This window comes from Solea senegalensis, unplaced genomic scaffold (genome assembly GCF_019176455.1).
Source record: "Solea senegalensis isolate Sse05_10M unplaced genomic scaffold, IFAPA_SoseM_1 scf7180000014044, whole genome shotgun sequence".
NCBI lineage: Eukaryota > Metazoa > Chordata > Actinopteri > Pleuronectiformes > Soleidae > Solea > Solea senegalensis.
In genome coordinates this window covers 1-25,450 of record NW_025320950.1, presented here as the reverse complement: position 1 = coordinate 25,450, position 25,450 = coordinate 1, and the positions used below count along the sequence as shown (strand labels likewise).

At 41.6% G+C, this 25,450-nt stretch overlaps 1 protein-coding gene, 1 long non-coding RNA gene and 1 pseudogene across 2 annotated transcripts; 1 reads left to right on the top strand and 2 right to left on the bottom strand.

The window, feature by feature from the left end:
• Positions 1–4,276: 4,276 nt before the first annotated feature.
• On the bottom strand, positions 4,277–10,487 carry LOC122760766. Its single transcript, XR_006358488.1, has 3 exons — positions 10,152–10,487; positions 9,922–10,033; positions 4,277–5,090 (listed from the first exon to the last, which is right to left on the bottom strand). It is a non-coding gene; the product is annotated as an uncharacterized LOC122760766 (long non-coding RNA).
• Positions 10,488–13,326: 2,839 nt separating this feature from the next.
• Positions 13,327–19,815, top strand: LOC122760768 (annotated as a pseudogene).
• A 2,408-nt stretch (positions 19,816–22,223) lies between these two features.
• Positions 22,224–24,360, bottom strand: LOC122760767 (immunoglobulin lambda-1 light chain-like). Its single transcript, XM_044015948.1, has 4 exons — positions 24,107–24,360; positions 23,694–24,019; positions 23,368–23,401; positions 22,224–22,713 (listed from the first exon to the last, which is right to left on the bottom strand). The coding sequence occupies exons 1-4, from the start codon at positions 24,144–24,146 to the stop codon at positions 22,388–22,390; spliced, it is 726 nt and encodes a 241-aa protein (XP_043871883.1). The 5' UTR covers positions 24,147–24,360; the 3' UTR covers positions 22,224–22,387.
• Between the last annotated feature and the right edge of the window lie 1,090 nt (positions 24,361–25,450).

The window sequence follows — 25,450 nt, the reverse complement described above, 5'->3', positions numbered from 1 at the left end:
AAAGTAAATGATTGGCAAATGGCATCAATCCAGCACGGCCCTGCTCTCCACCTCTGTCATTGTGAGAACAATACAAGTGTGCAAACGTGGGACACACTGACTGTGAGGAGTGTTGGGTCTGTGATGACGGTGTGAGTACTTTTCCAGCTCACTGACTGAGACCTAGAAGTCCTGACTCATTTGACTGTCGAAGAACACACTGTTCCAGACCTGGCGGCTCCCGCACGCCAAACACCACCGCTCCAACCAAAGCTTGACCCCAAGGTCACGCCCACAAAGCCTACGCTAACGCCTGCACACACATGCGTGGATGATGGAATAAGACAGGCACAATATGTCCAGGTTCCTGAAACCTGGTTTGAGAATTACAGTGTGACATGTTGTCGGATGAGGTTTGAGTCAGGCCAGTACTAGTTATGGTTAAGGTTAGAGTAAATCCTCAGGAAATGAATGTAAATTTAATGCGATGTCCTCTAAAGTCATGACAATCAGACCGCGTGTCTCTGTGTACATGTCTTAAATAGGCTGTGTGGACCATCTTTTTGAGGACCTTTTGATCATGTGAGGACATTTTGGCTGGTTTTAGGTTTGGGGTTAGGCTTAGGTTAAAGGTTAGGGTTAGGCATTTAGTTGTGATGGTTAAGGTTGGGGGAGTGTCCACACGAAAAATGCAACACCAGCATGTGTATATGTGTGTTAACTTGTATTTGCTACCACTTTAGGACATTTTCTGGCACAAATACTGACCTGGTCAAGACCAATAGTCCAAAACCCGGTCCTAATTAAAGCTTAGACTTTGGCATTAACTGATTATGATTAAGGTTAATACTTGAATTGGCTGTGAATGGTAGTCAAAGGGAGTGTTAAAAGGAATAGCTGCATGAACCGTAGTGTGTTACCCAGGCAACAACCTGGCCTGGCCAACACATATTAGTTGATTGGCTTTTAGAAATAACCCCCCCCCTCCTTCTTTTCCCACTCTTGGAGGAAACACATTTGCTGTTGCCTCATTTGCTGGGACTAACTCCCTGTATTTGATTGTACAACTACACAACGACAGCTTGAGTCATTGAACCGAAAAAGGAGATTACCCAGCTAAAACAAGCTGTGCCCTTTCTGAATATCCACAGCATTTATTCACTCCCATGTGGTATTCTGGTCAAGCAGCCAAGAATTATAACCAACAGATATACAGCATGCAGCTACATTTCCATGGCACTATCTTAGTGTTTGCTATTTCATAATAAGTGAAATAACCGCACACCAAACCTATAGCTCTGCACCGATGCACAGATGGACGAGGAGGGAGAGGGAGAAGAAAGGCTGAACACTGTGCAGATGGTCCTAGGAACGCTGATGACAAACACTTAATCAGATGGCACTGTGACTCAGAGCTCGCTAAAGGACACACCATAAAACACGCATGCAGATGTTATTTCTGAAGCCAAATATTAAGTGAACTGTCGTGTTGTGCAGGACCCTGGGGCCGATCACTGGCTCTGGTTTCTGTCTCATCAAACACGCTTGAAAGAAAGAATACTAAAAAAAAAACCATACCCTTTCTTCAGCTTCAGCAAAGAAGAAGTACTGTTGGTCACAGTCATGGAAATCCCTTAAAATTGTGTTTTATAGTTCTGGAGAAAGCACATTTCATTTCCCATTGAGTTGTGAGAGAGAAGGCTTTTGTCTGTGGAGCCTTCATTTGAACTCTATTTGTTCACGTCTTCTGAAAGCTTCCACTGCAGGGAATAGTGCAGGAGGGGTTAACTGTAGGACAGGAGGGTGAAAGTGTCCGCAGCCTCTTTCACCCTCACCATATTTCATATTTGTTGTTGGCAGAAACTCTCAACCGTGTGCTGCTCTCTAGTGGATCTATCGTGTGGCACAGTATGTGTGCAGAGACGACTGTATCTCACTGTAAAACTATACATGTGTAGGTTCTCACACACATGACACCCAAGCTGAGATACACACATAACATTTACTGTGTTAATTACGGCCTCATTTCTTTGCATAGTGTAGTTTTAATAAAGTTTGATAAGCCATCGGTCATTACCTGAAAGTCCTATGCAGTCATCCAGAGCAATTTTAAAATATCCCACTCCCCCTGAGAGAGAAGTGACCTGGGGGGTCCTCCATAAATATTTGAGAAGCACACATTATTTCACCAGCTGCATGGCGGAATGAGAATAAAGCACTTAAAGCCGGGCTCATACCTGCTTTATTAAAAATACTGGAGGAAGATGAGCCATGTCCTGACAGACAGCCCTGCAACCTCCACAATTCAGCCTGACAATCAGAAGGAAGCAGTGAGCCGAAAAAGAAAAAGAAAAGGGAGGGAGGGAGGGAGGGAGGGAAGGAAAATAAATAAAATCTGGTGGAACAAGGGAGAATGAACAAGGAGACCACAGCTACTGCTATTTCTGCTCCTGGTCTCTCTCTTCTGTCTCTAACTCACCTCTCCTCTGTCCCCCCTTTTCCCTTTCACCCCAACCGGTCGAGGCAGACGGCTGGAAGAAGAGATTTCTTCCTGATGCTATAGTGTTTGCTCGTTGTGTGAATTGTTGGGTTTGTGTGCTCTCTATAATGTGGTCTATGTTCAGTGCCTTGAGATAATGTACTGTATGTTGTAATTTGGCACTATGCAAAGGGTGACTATGATTTGATACAGCGGGGAAAGCTAAGCTATGTTCCGTTCACTTGTGTGTGTGTGTGTGTGTGTGTGTTCGAGCATGTGAAAACAAAATGAGAATGTGGTGTGTTCAGCACAGCCGCTGAGCTTTCCATGGGAGACCATAAATAAAGCATGCATCACTGAGGCACAGTCCTCTGTTGCTGTGCAGCTGCAGTTGAAACGACAGCATTTCCGATCTACTGTCGCCCGTGTTTAACTGAAGAGCACAAATGGGCCAAAGAGAGCGAATAAGAACAAGATAAATAAGAAAAGATTCAGAACAGAGAACAGACACTACACTACAAATTCTCCCGCACGTGTATGAAGGCCAGGGCTGAGCCATGTGCTCATATTCACACACTAACACCAGTACATGCACCCACACAGAAAGCCAAGGTGTCGCACTTGGCTGCATAGGATAAATTAGGAGTTTCCTTGGTAACAGGGAACAGAGGGCTGTTGTTTCTACTCCTGATAGCAGCAACCCCTCGACAAAGTGAACAAGAACAAGCGCTAACACTCCACAGAACAGAATTAAACGTCGTGCCCCCCCCACCCCCACGGCGTCGCCCTTCAGCCTCTCTCTCTCTCGCGGGTATGGTTGCCATGCATGCACAATTGCACAGCCGCACAAGTTTTTGTTTAGGACTGAGGGGCCAAGTGGTGACAGTGCTGCAGGGTGGGCACGCTGCCAAACTACACACCACTGCAATCAAATTGTTCCAAGAAAGAGTGAGGAGGAGACAAAAGGCACAGCGTGAGATACAGTTTCAACCCCTTTCCAAAAGAATGGATGCCCTCGCAGGGACGTGGAACAATGGAGTGGAAAGGAAGTGCAGAAATTCCCATTTTCACACGCTGTACATGTTGTAAAATAGTGGCAGAGAACGTGAAAACAAGTACGACTGTGGGAGGTTTCTGTTTCTGTTGCTTTGCTTTGTCCTCCACACACACACACGAGGGTCACGGCGTGATAATATATGCACCACAAATGACAAAGTCATTGGAGAAGAAAGAATTTGAAACATTCCGTTTCGTTTCTATTAAGCAACTAAATTGACGGACACTTGACATGGTAATTATCACCGTTCCAACTTCTTAGTCAACATAGTTAAATATAAAAATATGGGACGAGGGTTGAGGACGGAAGAAAGGACACACACACACACACACACACAGACAGACAGACAGAAAGAGAGACAGCAGCAGGAGCAGAAAAGAGTCCCCAGATCTCCGTGAGCATCGGTTTACATTTAGGACAGTGCTACAGGGGCAAACAAGCTCCTCCATCTGCCCTGTCAGGGCTGTACCAAGTGGTTTCCAACCACAACACATGCACTCTCTTTACACAAACAGAAACACACACATTATGGGATGGTTTGGACAGGACAGAAGAGGAGAATGCCTTTTAAATGGTCAGTAGCAGATGAATGACAAAGCTTTGGGTCGGAATGTGCAGCTTTCAGCAAAACCAAAATAACATCAAAAACATTTGGCTTGCACCCAAACAAGTTGAGTTTGGGGTAATTGAAAGAGAGCTGCCAAGCTGCATATAAGCCTGGTCGAGGGCTGTGCAGTTACAAAATAATGGAAACTAATCGATTATCACAAAATGACAACATTTTATTGGGAAAACAGCGCTTTTAGTGTTGTAACATTGTCTGTCCTGCTCAATTTTGGCAGAAATAGAACCCAGGGTGATGCATGCAGCGATATACAATAATTTATAGTTATTTGAAGGTAAATTCAAAAGGTTCACGTTCAATGCCACTTTTCTTTAGCCTCATGTTCTTCTTTCTCCCTTTAGGTGTCACCACAGCGGATCATCTGCCTCCATCTTGTCCTGTCCGTTGTGTCGTTCCTAGTCTGGTGATGTATTGATTATCCTCTGCTTTTGTGCGTGTGTGTATATAAAATGCAAAATGCTCTTTCTTTACGTTCAACAGCCACTGGGAGTCTGTTGGCTGCAGTCAGCTGTGCTTCCCAAGAGATAAAACATCCAACAACAGCAGCAGCAGCAATCCTCTGTTACAGGCTGCACGACGAGTGGAGAGATCAGGATTTAGGACAGGAGGTGAGAAAGAAATTATTTTAGAGAAATAAGGCAAAAGGGAAAGTTTGTGAGGTGAGAAAACAATAAAATAGGCGGGTGCAGAGAGTGTATGTCAACCCGAGGGAAGGGCCGACAGCAAACAGAAGAGCCCGACATGATTAATGGCAGGGAACAGTCGGTATCATCCACAAAAAGTGACATCCTTAGTCACGCTCCTTGTGAATGAGTGCAGATCGCTCAGGCTCCCTTGAGATCCATGATCACTGTCATTAACTGGGAGTGAGAGGCCCGCAAGGACCGGCCATGGATCAGCATTACAGACCGGTCATGTCCGCCCCCCCGACAGCCAGGGCCAAGGACACACTGGTGGAAACAAAGGGACTGAATATCAATGCGGTGACAGATGTTTCCAGTGCATGTGAAGGTGGTGACTGTGGCATTAATAATGACATTAATAATTGATCTAGCGGAGACACTGTGAAGATAAATGCAACACACAGATCACTGCGGAGGAGGAGGAGGAGGAGGAGGAGGAGGCCTGTGCTGGCTTGGATTTTGCATTCACATTCACTGTGCCATAATATTACCACATAGCACAATCAACATATTAATTATTGACAAATAGAACAACAGCTTTTAGCAATTAGCTATACTGCAGTTGCAGCTAATTGCTCGAAATTGTGATTTTGGTTTGGAAATTACAAACCGCTCAGTCCTAATTACTGCTGCACAAAAAAAGAGTCTGAGCCACTGCTCAGCGCAAACGCAGCAAAGAAGGAAAAAGGAAAGAAAAGAAGAGCTGTTCATTGTTTAGCACGTTGGCAAACAGACAGTTAATGAATGAATGGAATGGAAAGATGTTTATCCTCCAGAGTCAAATGGAGCAGGAAGCTCCGCTGAGGACTCAACAATCCTCTTTGCAACAGGAAGAAACACAGTTGTGTAAATTTTGACAAGGAGCAGAAATAGCTGTCCTGTGAGTCAGAGACAGGCCAGTCGCTTTTTTTGTGAACCGCATGTTGAAGAGATCATCCTCCTGATTAAAAGGGAACTCGTGCTCGAACCAAGACATATGGATCTTCGTGGATTAGTAGAGATATTTGGTCAAACTTTATCAAGAGATAATCACTTAACTCACAGCCCTAACCTATACAAAAGTGTCTGTTGACTATAATAACATGTAACCACTCCTCTGCTGTTTGGGCCAGCATCTTATTAGTTGACTCTTTCTGATTAGTCACTATCCTATAACTGACTGCCAACAGAATATGAATAGTGATATAACACTTACACCCGTAAATGTGTGTCAAGACTATCTCATTAAAATGAAGTTGAGAACACTAGATATAAATAAGTGTCAACTGATTATCTGTCGACATGATGATGATGAAAAGCTGTTAATTACTAGAAGAGAAAGGCAAAATAAAGTGATACCAGATTTTCTTAAAGGAATACTTCACCGATTAGCATGTAGCTTTGTATTACTAGAAAAGAGGTAGTACTTTTCAAAAATTGTGCTTCCCAACCTCAGTTTCCCCTGAGTTGAGAAACATCTTCATTCTTTTCTTTGTTACGTGCCCACCAGTGACACTTGGTCCTGTTAGCGTTACTGTTAGCAAAGATGGCCGACACTGTTTACATTCTGGGAATGTATGTATGTGGATCTTAAAAGTGCAGAATTAGCATTGCAGTTTCAAACCTCGCACCAAGTGAAACTGGCGGCCCGGGCCCCGGCTATCACAGCGACCTTCATGTGGAGGATAAAGCGGTAAAAGATCGTCTGATGGATGGATATTCGATTATCGTATTGCGAGACGATCTATCACCAACTCGATATTTTTACCCACATTAACCCAATTACAGGCAATTCAAAGCAGCATGTCATGGGACCTTTGAGCAACTTTGTTCTTGTTGTTGAAAACTGCAGGCTGTTCCTTGAGGTGAAAACTGTTTTGTTTGTATTTTTCATTATTTTTGACTAGAACACAGTCAAGGACGTTCTTGTCCGCGTGTGCAGGACTTCGGCTGATGAACACAAATTAGACGCATGTGCAAACCACGTGTGGACATACTACACAAATATGTGCCTGAGGTGACATTTCATTTCAGCCCAAGTCTTACGATCCCAGACAAAGGCTGTGTGTACATGTGTATGTGCGAAAATACCTGAGCAAAACAAGTTAGCGTTAGTTATGTGGGCAATTATTGTAACCCCCATTTTTCCCTGTTCACAAAATGCCATTGTTAAGCACCTCCTTACACGGATGCACTGAATTCTTACACACATTTTTAACCAAAATGTCCCCCACTGTCTTTAATTATCATTATAAAATGTTGCTAAGAGCAGTCCACTACACTTCAACCTTGCTTCCCAACTAGCAAATATCTTTGGTACCACTGAGCGCCATTGTTTTTTGTTGTGAAATGGCTCTCGGTGTGCTCTCGCATTCACAGCAAAATTCAACCAGAAATCAGAGGCAAATTAAATACTGCATGAACCCCTCTCTAAAAAACAAACCGCGGACTGGATTGCACACACACACACACACACACACACACAAGCCGGCAACGTGTTTGACAGCAATAAACCCACATCCCCCACATTATCACACAGCGCGTGCACACAGAGGAGACGAAGATTCTTCCCCATGACTGCTTAAATCCATTTCATTCTCGCCCCCCCCCAGAGGCAGACTTATGTAACTTTAAAGTGCCTGGTGTTACACAGGAGGAGATAAATAATCAAACAGTAGTGACCCAGTCAGTAGGAGGAGCTCTGAGAGCAAGATTTACTCTCAGAGCATCACTATCTCTTTGACTTTTGCCTGCAGTGTTTTGTCCGTGTTCAATTGCAAGCTTTCCTGCATGATTTAAAAACATGTCTGTCTTCATCAATAGACTAGCGCGCGCTGGCTACCGCCGCCACCTGCAGGAATCAGCACAAACTGCTAAGAGGTGTCAGTGTTTGCCGTCTCTGTGCTGTTATTCATGTCAGTCTGTCTCATATCAATTGTGTACATGGAGGTTTTTAAAGCGCTTCCCTTTACACTTTGACATCTGCTCCCTCTCCTGACGGGGAGAGCTCTCCATGGTGCTGAAGCAGAAGTCGCCCAGGTGCTAGCTGCAGTCAGTCGTTGGTGCAGAGCCACGACGACACACACACACACACATGCGCGACAGCACCGCTCCCCTTTGGACGATGTGTAGTCGGGAAACCTGCAATCCAGGCCTGCTGACGCCGGCTTACATAATGCCATGCAAAGTGATTTTTTTTTTCCTCTGCCTGACTTTGTGTTTGTGCATGTGTGGCTATTTGAGTCAGTGTTCGGAGAGGTGGAGCACACCATGTTCTTGCATCACTCGCGGTAGAGCGGAGGAAGTGCAGGTGTAGAGGTTGGTTTCAGGTGTGAAACAGTTCAAAATCTGAACGTGAAAGACCGGACACAGGGCTGCGTCGTTAAAAATAGGTTTGGGTAAATCCAAAAATCAGCTGTGTTCAACCTCTCGTCTTTTGTCACATCGCTAACTGTCTTGCTGTCTCACCACATTTTGAGTCTCGTGACATATAATCATCATTGAACAGTTAAAATGATGTATGTTATTAATCTACGCCTTCACTTCAAGGACCACATATTCAGCTGGTACAGCAAACTGTTTATCCGAGAGCATTTCCCTCCCCCTTTAAGGGACTCCAGCATTTCTCTGTCCCCAGCACTGGCCATGAGAATGATTGGTTCCTCTTCACACGCCCCCCTCCATCGCCTAGGCAACATTGATTCTCAGTCCAATTACTGCAAAGGAACAGGATCACAAGTGTGATGCTGCTCTTATGAGAATTTTAGATCATCATGGGGACAGGGGAGTGACCGACCAGACCACATCAGGTAAAAACCCCCACCGTGTATAAACAAAGCAATCCTGGTGCACATGCTGCTCAGAAGTGTTCCCTAGACTCTGGGTCCCTAAGAAATAGAACATGAGCATTTTCACTGGACATTCCTGAGGGGAACATTTCCAAAACCGTTGAGCTCTGCTAGGACGAAAACACAGGGACAATTAAATTACGGATATTCACAAAAGAGGCACAGTTAGCGAGGATTTTCACCATAATTCAGCAGGGAAACAATTATCTTGCCTCCGATTAAAGGATCTCTGGTGTGTATGTTTGTATCACATTTCACCGCACACTGTACCGGAGACGGCCAACTCAGCACACACCACACCGAGAACTGCTCTCACAACTGTTTTTCCAAATGTCTAAACCCCAAAACACGTCTGTTTCTCTTTGCAGTAGCTCCTAAAAGAGAGCCGCATGGTACGTAAAGCAACGAAGTCCACGTTATTGCACTTCACCAGTGACAGTGAGACATGTGTGCTGTTTGTGGACTAATACTAACACACATCTCAGTAAGGTTATGTGAGATTGAAATCATCAGTTGTGGGTGCTTTACAGATGTAAATGAGGACTCAACGTACAGAGCGAGGAGTGAAAGGAATGAAGCCACGGGATCAGCCATCAGTGAGTGTGTGGTCCTGGGAGGACAGAGAGAGCCTGCACCTTGAGAGCCACTTGACTCACTGTCATTTGTATGCACAGCACAGTTTGGGTACTCTATCCATCCTGTTTACACTGTGCACGCCGTTATTCCCGCTTGCTCTTATCAAGCCCTCACAGGCGACAGTCCCGCACAGCCATGACTCCTCACTCAGTGGTCCCGTAAGCACTGCAGCAGCACCTGCCCCAGGATGATTTAACACTGCGGGTCCAAACGGACAACAAATACTGCAACCTCACACAGCAACAGCAGCAGCAGCAGATCCCAACACCTCACACATACAAGTGGTGCACGCATGCACACACTCGGCTGCAGTGATGTGCATGCAGGACTATGCAGACCCACTGCAGTCACAACCTTTAACCCTCTTGTCACCAGACTGTGACGAGGACTGAAAACTCATCCGCTCAGGTTTGACCTGACTGTGTGGCTGTGATGATGATGATGATGGTCATGATGATGATGGTGATGCTTCTGCCAGTGACTCATAGGACATTACACCATCACACCACAGTATGGCCTTGCATCAAACACCAGACACAGAGGAGAGAGAGAGAGAGAGCGAGAACAAGAGAGGGACATTTTACAGTACACAAACATTACAAATCACAAGCAGGTCTCCGGATAAAGATCCTTACCTGTATCAAAGTGAGAGCTGAAGGCAAAACTGGGGTTGAAAAACGCAGAAGACATGACAATCACATGTAGGGCAAAGAGCATCCTCGTTGCGGAGCAGAAGACAGCAAAAGCCTTAACACACACACACACACACACATAGAGAGAGAGATACAGATTTAGATTGAGGTGCATTTAAGATTAAATTAACCTGCGGTGCACCAGAAACACGCAGCATTTTCTTCCCACACACCTCACACACACGGTGAGAGAGAGAGCGCGAGAGCCTCCACCTTCAGCTCCAACAGATCTGTGAGCAGATGTTGACAGCGGTCGTTTCCATCTCACCACATCTGTAAAGGTTCGATCACCCGGTGAAGAAGCCTTTTTTTGGGGAGAGGAAAAAAAAAAAGAGGAAAATCCCCATTTATTGTAAATGTCCCCTTTTTTTCCCGGAATAAGCCAGTGCTCCGACGAACAGGAAGCGCGCGGAGAGGAATAAACAACAACACATGAATAAATAAATAAATAACTAAAAAAAAGGTGCGTCGCTCAACGATGCACGTTTTTGCCTTTCAGCTGTGGGAAAGACAGCGCGACATTTAGCACACGCGTAAAGCGCGATTTATTACAGCACGGCTTCCGTGTCTTACCTTTCAAAGTAAACACACACCTCCACAAGAAGCCCTTTTATTTCTTTTTATTTTGAAATGTGGTTTTCCGTTTCGCGCCGCATTATCTCTGGTAAATGTCTGCAGCACTTTCTCGTGGACGGTTGCGATTAAAAGGCAGTGAGTGTGAGCTCGTGCACGCGCTCTATCGTGCATTTTATTTATTTATTTATTTATTTATTTATTTAAATATGCTAGTATGTTTAATATGTCCCAGCATACGTCCAATAAGGACGCAGAGGAGGCTGTAGACAACACACTGTGTGTGTGTGTGTGTGTGCATGAATTCAGGTAAACTACAGTGCAGAGTTTTAAGTGGCTGCGGCCACTAGTGGACAGTTAGGGAAAGGCAGAGTGCTGAGGTCGTGGCCTATTGTCCCTCTAATTTAATTTCTACAATTTCCCTCTAAATCCTTTCAGCTGCAATGTGAAACTTTATATACAACCTGACCAAGAAAGCAGCACAACAACACAAAAATACACACACACAACCAATTAATTAAACACAGCATCCAATCAATAAAATACATAATCAGAAACAAAAAACAGTTTCTAAAATGAGAACCGTTCTGACGGTTTCAGATCCGTCTTTAAGTTATTCCACGTTTTAAATACAAATTCTAACGACTGCCCTGATCGAGTCAATCATCTCCACATCTCTCTCTGCGTTATTTCTAGAGCACATTCAGGGTTGACCAAGGTGCTTCACAGAGTTAAAGGCACAGCCACAAGGTATAAAACATAAAAGTAAAATAATCTTTTGCGTTTCAATAGGGTTCTTGCAACCTTGTTGCTCAAAGGACTGTCCACAACGTCGAAGAAGTGGATTCTACGGTACTGCGCAAAAACCAAAAACAACAAACACGGTTATTTAGCAGACTGATGGGAGAAATGCTTCTTGTCTCCACCCTCCACCCTGCGCCGCTGCTGCTGTATGCACATAAACGCTCCCCCCTGAGTCAGGTCAGGTAATGTCGCTTGTTGTAAGATGAAGGATGCCAAATAATGTTGCATCCTCTCTGTTCACAAGGACTGAACAGAGGCTGAATAATATAATAAATAATAGCAGCGATTACACACTGCAGCTTTAATGGACATTGCATATTGATAACGATTTCTGTTTAATAGGCTCCATGGGAAGCAACATAAAAATAAAACACTATTACTAGAGGTAGATGCAGCAACATAAATAAATAGGAAATCTCAGTTAATTACCAAAGTTGTTCCCCCCCAACTTATTTTAAAAGATTAAATAGTTGCCAGTTTTTCTTACTATTGATTATTCTGTAAAAAATGATGGCAACACATACTGTAAAAGAGTTGCTTCTGAGTGTTGTTCAGTTGATTGCACACTAGAGAGCAGCAGTGGTTAGCTGTTAGAAAGGCTCGGGGGACTTTTTTTTACTATAACACACTCACACATCTGTGTTTCCACGCGGGCTTGTTTCTCAGCCGTGTTCTGCAGGATGCACCTGAAGGCAACCTTGTCTTTATTTAGCTTCATGTAAATCAGGGGGTACAGCGTCATTGAAGTTGTGGTTATTATCAATTTCAGTGAGCGGTAGATTATCAAGCCCTGCATGCGATGATTCATCTTCAAAAAAAAGTGGAAAACTTCATATGTTTGTTTGTTTGTTTGTTTTACTCCATTTGAACCATGAAAATGTATGGAATGAAAATAAAGAATTAGAAATCAAGTGGAATCAATGACGACAAGTGAGTGACAGTGATGAATATTGTTCAGGCTCCTTTTTCAGTACGTTTTTGTTTGCTATTCATTTTGAAACTGCACATGAGTTTGCATTTTAGCCAAGCAGCATCTCTGTGTTGAACTCATTCTCTTCTTACCCAGGATGCACCTGCACACCTCGTCTCTCAGTTTCATGTAAGACACGGATCAGCAAGTAAATGTGGTCGAGGGACTTTTTCAACACTTCGTATCTTCATCAGGCAAAGTGCCTCAAAACGTCTTCAGTCAGAAACAAAAGCCCGTGTTTGCTGCCCTAATCGAACAATAATGTGGATTTTGTCTTTAATCGTCAGACAAAGACAAATGCACGTGAGACACGTACTCGTACTGTTAATATTTATTAAGAACGACCGCTTCTTCTTTGAGCCTAACATATGCAAGTCGTTGTTTTTTTACAGACATTTACTCCCCAAACAGGGCTGTCACCATGACAACGGCAGTGTTTTTATTTGTATTTTTTTCAACCAAACTTTTAGTTTAGGTTATTTGTCAATTCTAGCAACCGATTCCATTCGAATCCGTTTTTTTATATTATTTATATGTATGTATCTATATATATAGATATATATAATATAATATATATAATATTATATTTTTTCAGAATAAAAGCTCTGAAGTTGTTTAATTTTTTTTTTTTGAAGATTTGTGAAGAATAATTTGTTAAATCATCTGCCGGGCCAGATACTGATGCTGGCGAGCCATTTTTGACCCACGGGCCACCAATTGCTGACCACTGATGTAAGATGCCAAGTGTCACAGAAAAAGAAGAACATGTTCACAGGTGGATGTATACTGGCTGGAATCCATGAAAGGATGAAAATGTGTCACATAAAGCACTTCAAACTCTATCTCAAGGCACTTACTCAGACAAGGAGAGACCTCGCAATTAGCATATTACAACAGGGAAGTGACACGTTTAATTCTCAAATCATCCTGTGTCAAAAAGCTCCTCCTCCACCTGTCAGTGTCTCAGTCTCAGTGTTGTATTTAATTGCCCCCGCATCACATTGGTCTCCAAACGCTCGGCACACACTGACAACATGCTGTGGAGCCTCTGCACTCTCGTCGCTGCTCTGACATGTAAGGAGGCCGACTCATCGCAACTCTGACCTCGTCCGTGTGTTTCTCATGACTCTGTGTCGTCGTCTTGTCCTTTCCAGGTGTGAGCGGCGTGGCGGTGGTGACACAGACGCCGTCTGTGGTGACGGCGAGGAAAGGGGTCACGACCTCCATGGACTGTGACGTCTCCACAGACGACGGGTCTCGCTGTATCAACAGATTCCCGGAGGAGCCACTCGATTTGTGCTGAGAAATCACCACAGCTATCTGTCCCCACAGTACGGCTCTGGTTTCTCCTCTCCCAAGTTCACGTCGAGCCATGTTTCTGGGACAAAGTATCGCTTGACCATCAGCAACGTGGAGGAGGGAGACTCGGCGGTCTATCACTGTGAGACATGGGACGGGTCAGCTGAGGAACATGTGTCACAGTGATACACTCTGTGACAAAAACCCTCTCAGAAAACACTTCTGCTTTTTTTTACACTCTAGTACATTTTCCACTCCACTGATTTCTCTGACACCACACATGCATGTGAAGACATCCACCCATGATACCCTACGTCTTATAAGGTGCGGACTGTTTTGAGAGTTCTAGTTGCACAATTCCACCGCCTATGACAACCCACTGTCTTCATACCCCAACCACATCTTTTCTGTATGATGGATGAGTTTTTTCATAGTGTGACTCACACTGTGAAAACACACCAAAATCAAGTCATTACTAAAAAAAACATAAGCCTCAGACTCTCTTATGCCACACACTGACCCTCTGCACTCACATCAGAGCTGCTTCTCGTTGTCCACTTCAAGTTTTATTCAAGCTTTGCACATTTGCTGCGCATGGAGCAATGTGAAGTCCTGCAGCTGCACAACATCTACCACCATCAGAAGTGAAATATAGTTAATAAGAGGAAAGTGATGATCATGATTAGTTGGTTTAACTTGTGCACTTGAACAACCGCCATCCTCAATAACCCCACTACTATTGCAGGCTTTTATATATAATAAATAATGATGTTTTCCTCTAATCCAGACAGTGATTAGATGTTGCTGTTCAGGTGTGCAGAAACATTATGTTACAAACACGACAGTTTATCACACTTGAATTAATTATGATTATCTGAGTGAAACTAAGATGAAATAAAATGCTATTTTTCCTCGTGTGATCTCTTTGAAGATCTTCACATACAACAATGAAAGCTGCTTGTGAACGGATTAAGTTATGATGTAATACATTTGATGATTTAAACGTGAACAGAAATGTCAATAAAAACAGCGTAACAATCCAGCAACAGACTCATAAACACTGTGTGCTGGTGAATGTTAAATGAATATAATATGAGATTGATCCAGTGACAATGACGATGTAAGAAAACTGAGCCGAGTGTTGAAACTCCTCCTCCTCTGTGTCTTTATAAGCCTCAGTCTCTCTTGTCACCACACTCCAGCACCCTGCTCACCTCTCTTCCTGACAGTCAGACTCTCTTACACCACACACTGACAACATGCTGGGGACCCTCTGCACTCTCATCACTGCTCTAACATGTAAGACCTTCTTCTCTGTCCTTTAAAAACCCATGTTATCTCCAAACAGAAACCTTTGACTCAAGTGTTTTCTCTGTATGTTGACAGATGTTGATGCAGCAATCGTGCTGACCCAGACGCCTGCTGTCCACACAGTTTCTGCAGGACAAGAGGTTGTTCTCAGCTGCAACATTCAGAGATATGATAGCAATTATGTGAGCTGGTATAAACAGGTTCCTGGTGGGGTTCCTCAGTATGTTCTGAGGTTTTACCACAGCGACAGTTCTCTAGAGTTTGGAACAGGATTCTCTTCAGACCGATTTCACTCTAAATCCTCATCAAACATAGATTACCAGTTCATTATAAAGCGAGCAGAGGCAGGAGATTCTGCTCAGTATTTCTGTAGCACAGGGGATGACTCTGCTGTTGAAGCTGTATCACAGTGATTTACACTGTGACAAAAACCTCCTCATTAAACACTTCCTCTTTCTGAATCTCTGACACGTTAGAATAGAAAAGAATAGAATGTAAGACCACATGTGAATAAAATCAACTTAACACAGTTTAGTATTTTTTATAAGCCAGAAACAAAATGCAAGTAGTGCTTTTGATATTTGTTTATATTTTCATTGTGTTTTTCTTTGAGTGTTCCAGTGCAATAAAGAGTGCAGATGATAAAATAATGGTAATGTCACAGTCAATAGTTTGGTTTCCTATTGATTTGCTGCTAAAGGTTTGAAACCTTCAGTCTTCTCTAATAACTTGTCAGGAACACAGAGAGGAAGGAGACAAACATGAAATGTACTAACTGTGTGTTCATTGTTACACACTCTGATGTCGTCAGTAAAATCATTCATTCATAGACAGTGTATACAAATGTACATGCACTGTATTTACTGGGATGTTCAAATTGTGTGCACTTTAAGTTTTATTCAAGCTTTGCACATTTGCTGCACATGGAGCAATTTGATGGATCAAAGTCCTGCAGCTGCACAACATCTACCACCATCAGAAGTGAAATATAGTTAATAAGAGGAAAGTGATGATCATGATTAGTTGGTTTAACTTGTGCACTTGAACAACCGCCATCCTCAATAACCCCACTACTATTGCAGGCTTTTATATATAATAAATAATGATGTTTTCCTCTAATCCACACAGTGATTAGATGTTGCTGTTCAGGTGTGCAGAAACATTATCAGAATCAGAATCAGAATCAGAAGAGCTTTATTGCCAAGTACGATTTGCACATACAAGGAATTTGTTCTGGTGTCATTGGTGCATAACAAGCATACAACATTTTAAAAAGTTAAGTGAACAGTATACGTATATATACACAGTATATAAATGTTTTTTGTTGTTTTTTTTAAAAAAAAAGAAAAAGATGAAAAAGAACAGTACAACTGGGCAGAAGTGAGTAACAGTGAAATATTCACCAGTTGCAAAGTTCACAGTAATGACGTTAATGTAACGCATAAAAAGGATTATGTTACAAACACGACAGTTTATCACACTTGAATTAATTATATGATTATCTGAGTGAAACTAAGATGAAATAAAATGCTATTTTTCCTCCTGTGATCTCTTTGAAGATCTTCACTTACAACAATGAAAGATGCTTGTGAACGGATTAAGTTATGATGTAATACATTTGATGATTTAAACATAAACAGAAATGTCAATAAAAACAGCGTAACAATCCAGCAACAGACTCATAAACACTGTGTGCTGGTGAATGTTAAATGAATTTAATATGAGATTGATCCAGTGACAATGACGATGTAAGAAAACTGAGCCGAGTGTTGAAACTCCTCCTCCTCTGTGTCTTTATAAGCCTCAGTCTCTCTTGTCACCACACTCCAGCACCCTGCTCACCTCTCTTCCTGACAGTCAGACTCTCTTACACCACACACTGACAACATGCTGGGGACCCTCTGCACTCTCATCACTGCTCTAACATGTAAGACCTTCTTCTCTGTCCTTTAAAAACCCATGTTATCTCCAAACAGAAACCTTTGACTCAAGTGTTTTCTCTGTATGTTGACAGATGTTGATGCAGCGATCGTGCTGACCCAGACGCCTGCTGTCCACACAGTTTCTGCAGGACAAGAGGTTGTTCTCAGCTGCAACATTCAGAGATATGATGACAATATTGTGTACTGGTATAAACAGGTTCCTGGTGGGGTTCCTCAGTATGTTCTGTGGTTTGACTACAGTGACAGTTCTCTAGACTTTGGAACAGGATTCTCTTCAGACCGATTTCACTCTAAATCCTCATCAAACATAGATTACCAGTTCATTATAAAGCGAGCAGAGGCAGGAGATTCTGCTCAGTATTTCTGTAGCACATGGGATGACTCTGCTTCTGAAGATGTATCACAGTGATTTACACTGTGACAAAAACCTCCTCATTAAATACTTCCTCTTTCTGAATCTCTGACACGTTAGAATAAAAAAGAATAGAATGTAAGACCACATGTGAATAAAATCAACTTAGCACAGTTTAGTATTTTTTTATAAGCCAGAAACAAAATGCAAGTAGTGCTTTTGATATTTGTTTATATTTTCATTGTGTTTTTCTTTGAGTGTTCCAGTGCAATAAAGAGTGCAGATGATAAAATAATGGTAATGTCACAGTCAATAGTTTGGTTTCCTATTGATTTGCTGCTAAAGGTTTGAAACCTTCAGTCTTCTCTAATAACTTGTCAGGAACACAGAGAGGAAGGAGACAAACATGAAATGTACTAACTGTGTGTTCATTGTTACACACTCTGATGTCGTCAGTAAAATCATTCATTCATAGACAGTGTATACAAATGTACATGCAAAGTATTTACTGGGATGTTCAAATTGTGTGCACTTGAAGTTTTATTCAAGCTTTGCACATTTGCTGCACATGGAGCAATTTGATGGATCAAAGTCCTGCAGCTGCACAACATCTACCACCATCAGAAGTGAAATATAGTTAATAAGAGGAAAGTGATGATCATGATTAGTTGGTTTAACTTGTGCACTTGAACAACCGCCATCCTCAATAACCCCACTACTATTGCAGGCTTTTATATATAATAAATAATGATGTTTTCCTCTAATCCACACAGTGATTAGATGTTGCTGTGCAGGTGTGCAGAAACATTATGTTACAAACACGACAGTTTATCACACTTGAATTAATTATGATTATCTGAGTGAACTAAGATGAAATAAAATGAGAATGGTTTGGTGACGTCAGATCAGTTGAAGACACTATTTGTGTGATTTTAAAATGCTGTTTTTTCTCGTGTCATCTCTTTGAAGATCTTCACACACAACAATGAAAGATGCTTGTGAACGGATTAAGTTATGGTGTAATTAATTTGATTATTTAAACGTGAACAGAAATGTCAATAAAAACAGCGGAACAATCCAGCAACAGACTAATAAACACTGTGTGCTGGTGAATGTTAAATTCATTTAATGAGCGTGATCCAGTGACACAATGTAAAATGACAAAAACATCCAGTTTAGTTGATGTAGGAAAACTGAGACTAACTGAATTATGACCGGAAATCTGCCAAATAAAGGTGAACCTGGAGCACGATGGTAAATACAAAACAAAAAATAAAAGCCTTAAAGACGTGCAGCAGTGTTTTGTAGAATAAATAAACTGACGATGGGACTGAGATGTTGACGGTGAAAGTTGGTTTCAACAGGACGTTTCACTTCTGCTCCCGTCATCAGTGAGAGTCAGGAGGTTTTTGTACAGCCATGTGTACAAACTGAATCACTGTGGTATTCGGACAAGGCACCAAGCTGATTGTGGCGGGTAAGTACTTTTCAACTGATCATTCAACAAAATAAATCCCTGTTGTTGTTTTTTTAAGGAGAATATGTTCATTGTTACAACGTTTTAAAAGTGTGTAATCTATAGCTACAAAAGTAGAGTTTGGTAATAGTAAGGTATTTCAAAAGATTGGAGACAAGAAAACACTTTTTTTTGTTACATTTTACAATCTGTTAGAAAAAAAAAATTAACAAAAAAAACCTTAAGAATTGTATGTGTCATTTTAAATGTAACATAATAGTAATAGTTTTTGGTATTTTTTTGACATGGCCTATTTAGTGACTGGATAAATGATTTTAGAACTCAAATACAAGTTTGTTAAATGCAAACTTTTGTATGAAATATGTGTCATTCTGTTCCTCTAATGCAATAGTATTCTCCCAACAGAAAGAAAGATATAACAAGTTGTTTTCTATGATCATACTCGAATACTCGAATATTATCATCACCCTGTGAATATTTTAGATAGTTTTGGTCTTTCTTTTAGTCTATATTGTGCCAGGATGTCAACAAATAAACACACTGACTGTTGCGCTGCTGGTGTTTATTAGACTCTTGGTCATATTTGTGTTGTCCTCCATGTATTTTCAGACTCCAGTCTCCCTCCTCCTGTCCTGACTGTCTTCCCTCCGTCCAGCGCTGAGCTCCAGACCAACAAAGCCACTCTGGTCTGTCTGTCCAGTCAGTCTGTGCCTTTTGCAGATGTGACCTGGTTGCTTGGCGGGAGTCCAGTGAGCAGCGGAGTCTTCACCAGCGCTGCTGCTCACCAACCGGACCAGACTTTCCAAATCAGCAGCCATCTGAGCGTCCAGACGTCAGATTGGAACCAGGATAAGCTTTACACGTGTAAAGTGTCGCTGGGCTCCCAGACGTCAGAGAAAACCATCCACAAGTCGGTCTGTCCCACTGGAGAATAACAGAGGAGCAGAGTGACCATTTAAAACCTGCTTCTTCTTCTGTTTGTGCCGTTTGCTCATCAAAATGTGTCTGCTTGTAATATACCTGATGACCATTAGGTAGCGCTGTTGTATCAGCTTTGAATGCCTACTTGCAGACTCAATAATAATAAAAAAAATCATTGCTATCAAAATCTTGTGTTTGTAATGCTTATCTGGGACATATGCATATGTTTGTTTTTAATTGTGTTCATGGATCGAGTGGCTTATTAAATCAAAATCCATCAGCTGGCATCAAATGAAATGTTGCAAAATAAAAAAAATCTGGTCAAAGTAGAAACTGGAACTGAGTTTTCTTCACTTCATCAGTGAAGCATGACTTTTCTACTCCTCCCTCTCCTCCGGTCCAGGATGCACCTGCAGACCCTTCCCTCTTATTTATAGCTCCATGTAAATGAACAGGCCCATTGTCATTAACCCTTCTGTCAGGTTAGGCAAAAATAAGCCTCGAGCTGCCGCCTATTCTTCTTTCGGTCACTGACTTTGAGAAATGTATGTTGAAAGAGAACAAGCGATACATATTTTTTATTAAATTATTCCTTCATAAAAAGAAGAGGCAACTGTGTCTGACCAGAAACACGCTCGTGTTATTCACATGAAGGAAGTCACTTATTCCCTGATGTGGGCAAAACATAGATTCTGCACTTAAAATACAAAATCAAAAGAAAAACGTGTGGCCCTCATAATGATGAAAAATAATTGAGCTGAGTCACAGACCACACAGACTAAATCGAAGCTCCTCCCCCATGTCATTCTCTCAGTTTCAGTGTCGTGTTCATAAATTGCCCGTCGAGCACCTTCTCTCCACATCCTCCAAACCTTTTTACTCTTGCGAGATACAAGGTGGTTCTCAGCACACACTGACAACATGCTGTGGAGCCTCTGCACGCTCATCACTGCTCTGACATGTAAGGAGGCCCACTCACTGCAGCTCTGACCTCGTCTGTGTGTTTCTCTTGACTCCGTGTCGTCTTGTCGTTTCCAGGTGTGAGTGGAGTGACCGTGGTGACACAGAGGCCTCCTGTTGTGACGGCGAGGAAACAAGAGACAGCTTCCCTGGACTGTAATCTGGGGACTGTGACTGGCAGTGCTGCTCGCTGGTATAAACAAATCCCAGGAGCAGTTCCTCAGTTTGTTATTGTTTTTTATCATGGTGATAGTTCTCCAACCTATGCCTCTGGGTTCTCCTCGTCCAAGTTCACGTGTACTCATCAGTCAACATCAGATTATCGTTTGATCATAAAAAATGTGGAGGAGCGAGACTCAGCAGTCTATTATTGTAGCACATGGGACGGCTCTGCTAACCAGTGGGTATCACAGTGATTAACACTGTGACAAAAACCTCCTCATTAAACACTTCCCCTTTTTGTTCCTACTGACACATGTTGGATGGCTGAAACTATTATGAAAGGTCCACTCAGTAAATCTGACAGAAAATGAAGATAAAATAATTATAAAACACTGAATTGTGTATTGTATATAACTGCTTTTATATCTATATCAAGAGCTGGGTCAGCTCGAGCAAGACTGTCTTGTTTTTACGAAAGCTCATAATGGACAAATGAAATCATTTTTTGATGAGTTTCGATGTTCAAATTAAGTTCTACAAATGTTCTCCAACACATTTGGAAGGGAAGAAAAGTACATTACACACAATGTACCTTTACATTTGACCTATCGTGACTTGTTACCATAATAAAAGAATCTTAAAGTCACTACTTCCACAGTAGAATGTACTGTTTTTTTCACAGTAAAAACAGTACATTCTGATTCTGACACACGTTCTCTTAACTACGTAGGCAGTCGCTCGTGTCCGAGCAGTAGTTCCATATCAGATCCTTTGGGCCTCAATTGACGTACGTATAGGGTATAGGCAAAATAAGCTTGTGCTTCAGCCTATTTACACACCTGTTTCTTCACGTGCACTATGCTGCCATTTCATTTATAACAATGTGTTTAATATGTGTCAACACAAGTGTATCTGCGTTCATTTGGGAACGCCCCTGACTGAAAGAAACTGACTAAAACATTACAATATTATATAAGCTGTGTCAGTTCTATACATAAAGCCAAGTCTGACAAGAATGACCACGTTTCTTACATTATATCATCATTACTGCATCTCAATAAGCTATAATCTCCTGCAGTATCCACACACATATGTACGGTAAATTCTAAAAGTTTATGGTATATACTGTACATATATATATCTATATGTATATTATTCTATCTATGTTTCCTGTCTCAACACAAACTACTAATAAGCTAAATATTTTTGTTTGAATGGGGCTAAATCAGGAGATGTTAAAATAGGGAAGTTAAAAGAAAGTGAAGTAGAGAGGTGATGCTTCACTGACTGAGGGTGAACATTCTGTTTCACATTGTGTGATTTAACAAGCTAAAGAAAGCTTCAATAAGAGAACGGAATAATAAATGCATGTTGCACAGAGTCTTCCTTGAGCAGAATGAGGTGCTGACTACGTTGCTCCAGTCAATCGTATCTTTGGATTAATTATAGTGTGCACAAAGAATCTCAGGCTTGTTTGGGACACAGTGCCTTCACTGATAATTTTTTATTGAATGCAACACTGACACAACAGCTCTACGTAACTTTCACAGCACGTATTACAAGCAGGCAAACTTTTCGACATATTGATGAGCAAACAGAAGAAGAAGCAGGTTTTAAATGGTCACTCTGCTCCTCTGTTATTCTCCAGTGGGACAGACCGACTTGTGGATGGTTTTCTCTGACGTCTGGGAGCCCAGCGACACTTTACACGTGTAAAGCTTATCCTGGTTCCAATCTGACGTCTGGACGCTCAGATGGCTGCTGATTTGGAAAGTCTGGTCCGGTTGGTGAGCAGCAACGCTGGTGAAGACTCCACTGCTCACTGAACTCCCGCCAAGCAACCAGGTCACATCTGCAAAAGGCACAGACTGACTGGACAGACAGACCAGAGTGGCTTTGTTGGTCTTGAGCTCAGCGCTGGACGGAGGGAAGACAGTCAGGACAGGAGGAGGGAGACTGGAGTCTGAAAATACATGGAGGACAACACAAATATGACCAAGAGTCTAATAAACACCAAGAACACAGCAGTCCCTCTGTATTTTGTTTGCTGCTCAGATGTCATTATATACATCTAAAATATCCACATGTTTGTTTTACTAATGAAGAATATGATCACTGAGACAAATGTCTACAAAAACATGGGTTCAAAGATAAAGTGACTTGGAGTTTTATCACGTTTGGTAAAATAATGTTACATTATAGAGACAGAAGTACACACTCATCAGACTGAGAGTGGCAAACCTACAAAAAGGAACATCACATTTTACTTTTAATATAGTTCTGATTAAATGTATCACTGTGAATAATTATGCCACATGAATACTCACTCTAACTACTAAAAACACATTTAATTTTAAGAACTTAATATGAAATAAAAGGTGTGAAAATGTGAAAATAAGTACATATCTCCCATTTATTCAAATACAAAATCTATGTTTGTGTAAAATTAAAATAAAAAGCATTTTCTTTGTTCTGTTAAATTCACAACATGGTACCAAGACAAAACTGAAATTCCCCAAAACAACAAAGTAGTGAGAAATGAACACGTTCATTTTCATCAAAGTGAGTGAAATATCAGAGATCACTTTTGTTTCATGATCAGTTGAAAAGTACTTACCCGCCACAATCAGCTTGGTGCCTTGTCCGAATACCACAGTGATTCAGTTTGTACACATGGCTGTACAAAAACCTCCTGACTCTCACTGATGACGGGAGCGGAAGTGAAACGTTCCAACTTTCACTGTCAACATCTCAGTCTGTTTATTTTACTAAAAACTGCTGCGTTTCTTTCAAACATTCCTGTGTCTTGAGGTGGATTCTTCTTTCTAACAGTCGCCTTTCACCCCAGGTTCACTTTGATTTGACTGATTTTAGTCAGAATTCATGAAATCTGTGGTGATTTTCTCACTGAGGTTTTTGTCACAGTGTAAATCACTGTGATACAGCTTCAACAGCAGAGTCATCCCCTGTGCTACAGAAATACTGAGCAGAATCTCCTGCCTCTGCTCGCTTTATAATGAACTGGTAATCTATGTTTGATGAGGATTTAGAGTGAAATCGTTCTGAAGAGAATCCTGTTGCAAGGTCTAGGGAACTGCTGCCGTGGTAAAACCTCAGAACATACTGAGGAACCCCACCAGGAACCTGTTTATACCAGCTCACATAATTGCCATCATATCTCTGAATGTTGCAGCTGAGAACAACCTCTTGTCCTGCAGAAACTGTGTGGACAGCAGGCGTCTGGGTCAGCACGATCGCTGCATCAACATCTGTCAACATACAGAGAAAACACTTGAGTCAAAGGTTTCTGTTTGGAGATAACATGGGTTTTTAAAGGACAGAGAAGAAGGTCTTACATGTTAGAGCAGTGATGAGAGTGCAGAGGGTCCCCAGCATGTTGTCAGTGTGTGGTGTAAGAGAGTCTGACTGTCAGGAAGAGAGGTGAGCAGGGTGCTGGAGTGTGGTGACAAGAGAGACTGAGGCTTATAAAGACACAGAGGAGGAGGAGTTTCAACACTCGGCTCAGTTTTCTTACATCGTCATTGTCACTGGATCAATCTCATATTAAATTCATTTAACATTCACCAGCACACAGTGTTTATGAGTCTGTTGCTGGATTGTTACGCTGTTTTTATTGACATTTCTGTTCATGTTTAAATAATCAAATGTATTACATCATAACTTAATCCGTTCACAAGCAGCTTTCATTGTTGTATGTGAAGATCTTCAAAGAGATCACAGGAGGAAAAACAGCATTTTATTTCATCTTAGTTTCACTCAGATAATCATAATTAATTCAAGTGTGATAAACTGTCGTGTTTGTAACATAATGTTTCTGCACACCTGAACAGCAACATCTAATCACTGTGTGGGGTGGAGTGGCTCAGTGGTTAAGACCCTACCTTGTGTACCAAAGACATCATGGTCGCAAGTTCGATTCCACCCCTGGCTAATTGTACTTGATTCCATTGTAAGTCGCTTTGGATAAAAGCGTCTGCTAAATGACATGTAATGTAATGTGTGGATTAGAGGAAAACATCATTATTTATTATATATAAAAGCCTGCAATAGTAGTGGGGTTATTGAGGATGGCGGTTGTTCAAGTGCACAAGTTAAACCAACTAATCATGATCATCACTTTCCTCTTATTAACTATATTTCACTTCTGATGGTGGTAGATGTTGTGCAGCTGCAGGACTTTGATCCATCAAATTGCTCCATGTGCAGCAAATGTGCAAAGCTTGAATAAAACTTCAAGTGCACACAATTTGAACATCCCAGTAAATACAGTGCATGTACATTTGTATACACTGTCTATGAATGAATGATTTTACTGACGACATCAGAGTGTGTAACAATGAACACACAGTTAGTACATTTCATGTTTGTCTCCTTCCTCTCTGTGTTCCTGACAAGTTATTAGAGAAGACTGAAGGTTTCAAACCTTTAGCAGCAAATCAATAGGAAACCAAACTATTGACTGTGACATTACCATTATTTTATAATCTGCACTCTTTATTGCACTGGAACACTCAAAGAAAAACACAATGAAAATATAAACAAATATCAAAAGCACTACTTGCATTTTGTTTCTGGCTTATAAAAAATACTAAACTGTGTTAAGTTGATTTTATTCACATGTGGTCTTACATTCTATTCTTTTCTATTCTAACGTGTCAGAGATTCAGAAAGAGGAAGTG

Coding starts and splice junctions, on each gene's coding strand:
- LOC122760767 (XM_044015948.1), bottom strand. CDS start 24,146: ATGCTGGGGACCCTCTGCACTCTCATCACTGCTCTAACAT. Junction 24,020..24,106: donor TCTCATCACTGCTCTAACAT/GTAAGACCTTCT, acceptor GTATGTTGACAG/ATGTTGATGCAGCGATCGTG. Junction 22,714..23,367: donor CACCAAGCTGATTGTGGCGG/GTAAGTACTTTT, acceptor ATGTATTTTCAG/ACTCCAGTCTCCCTCCTCCT.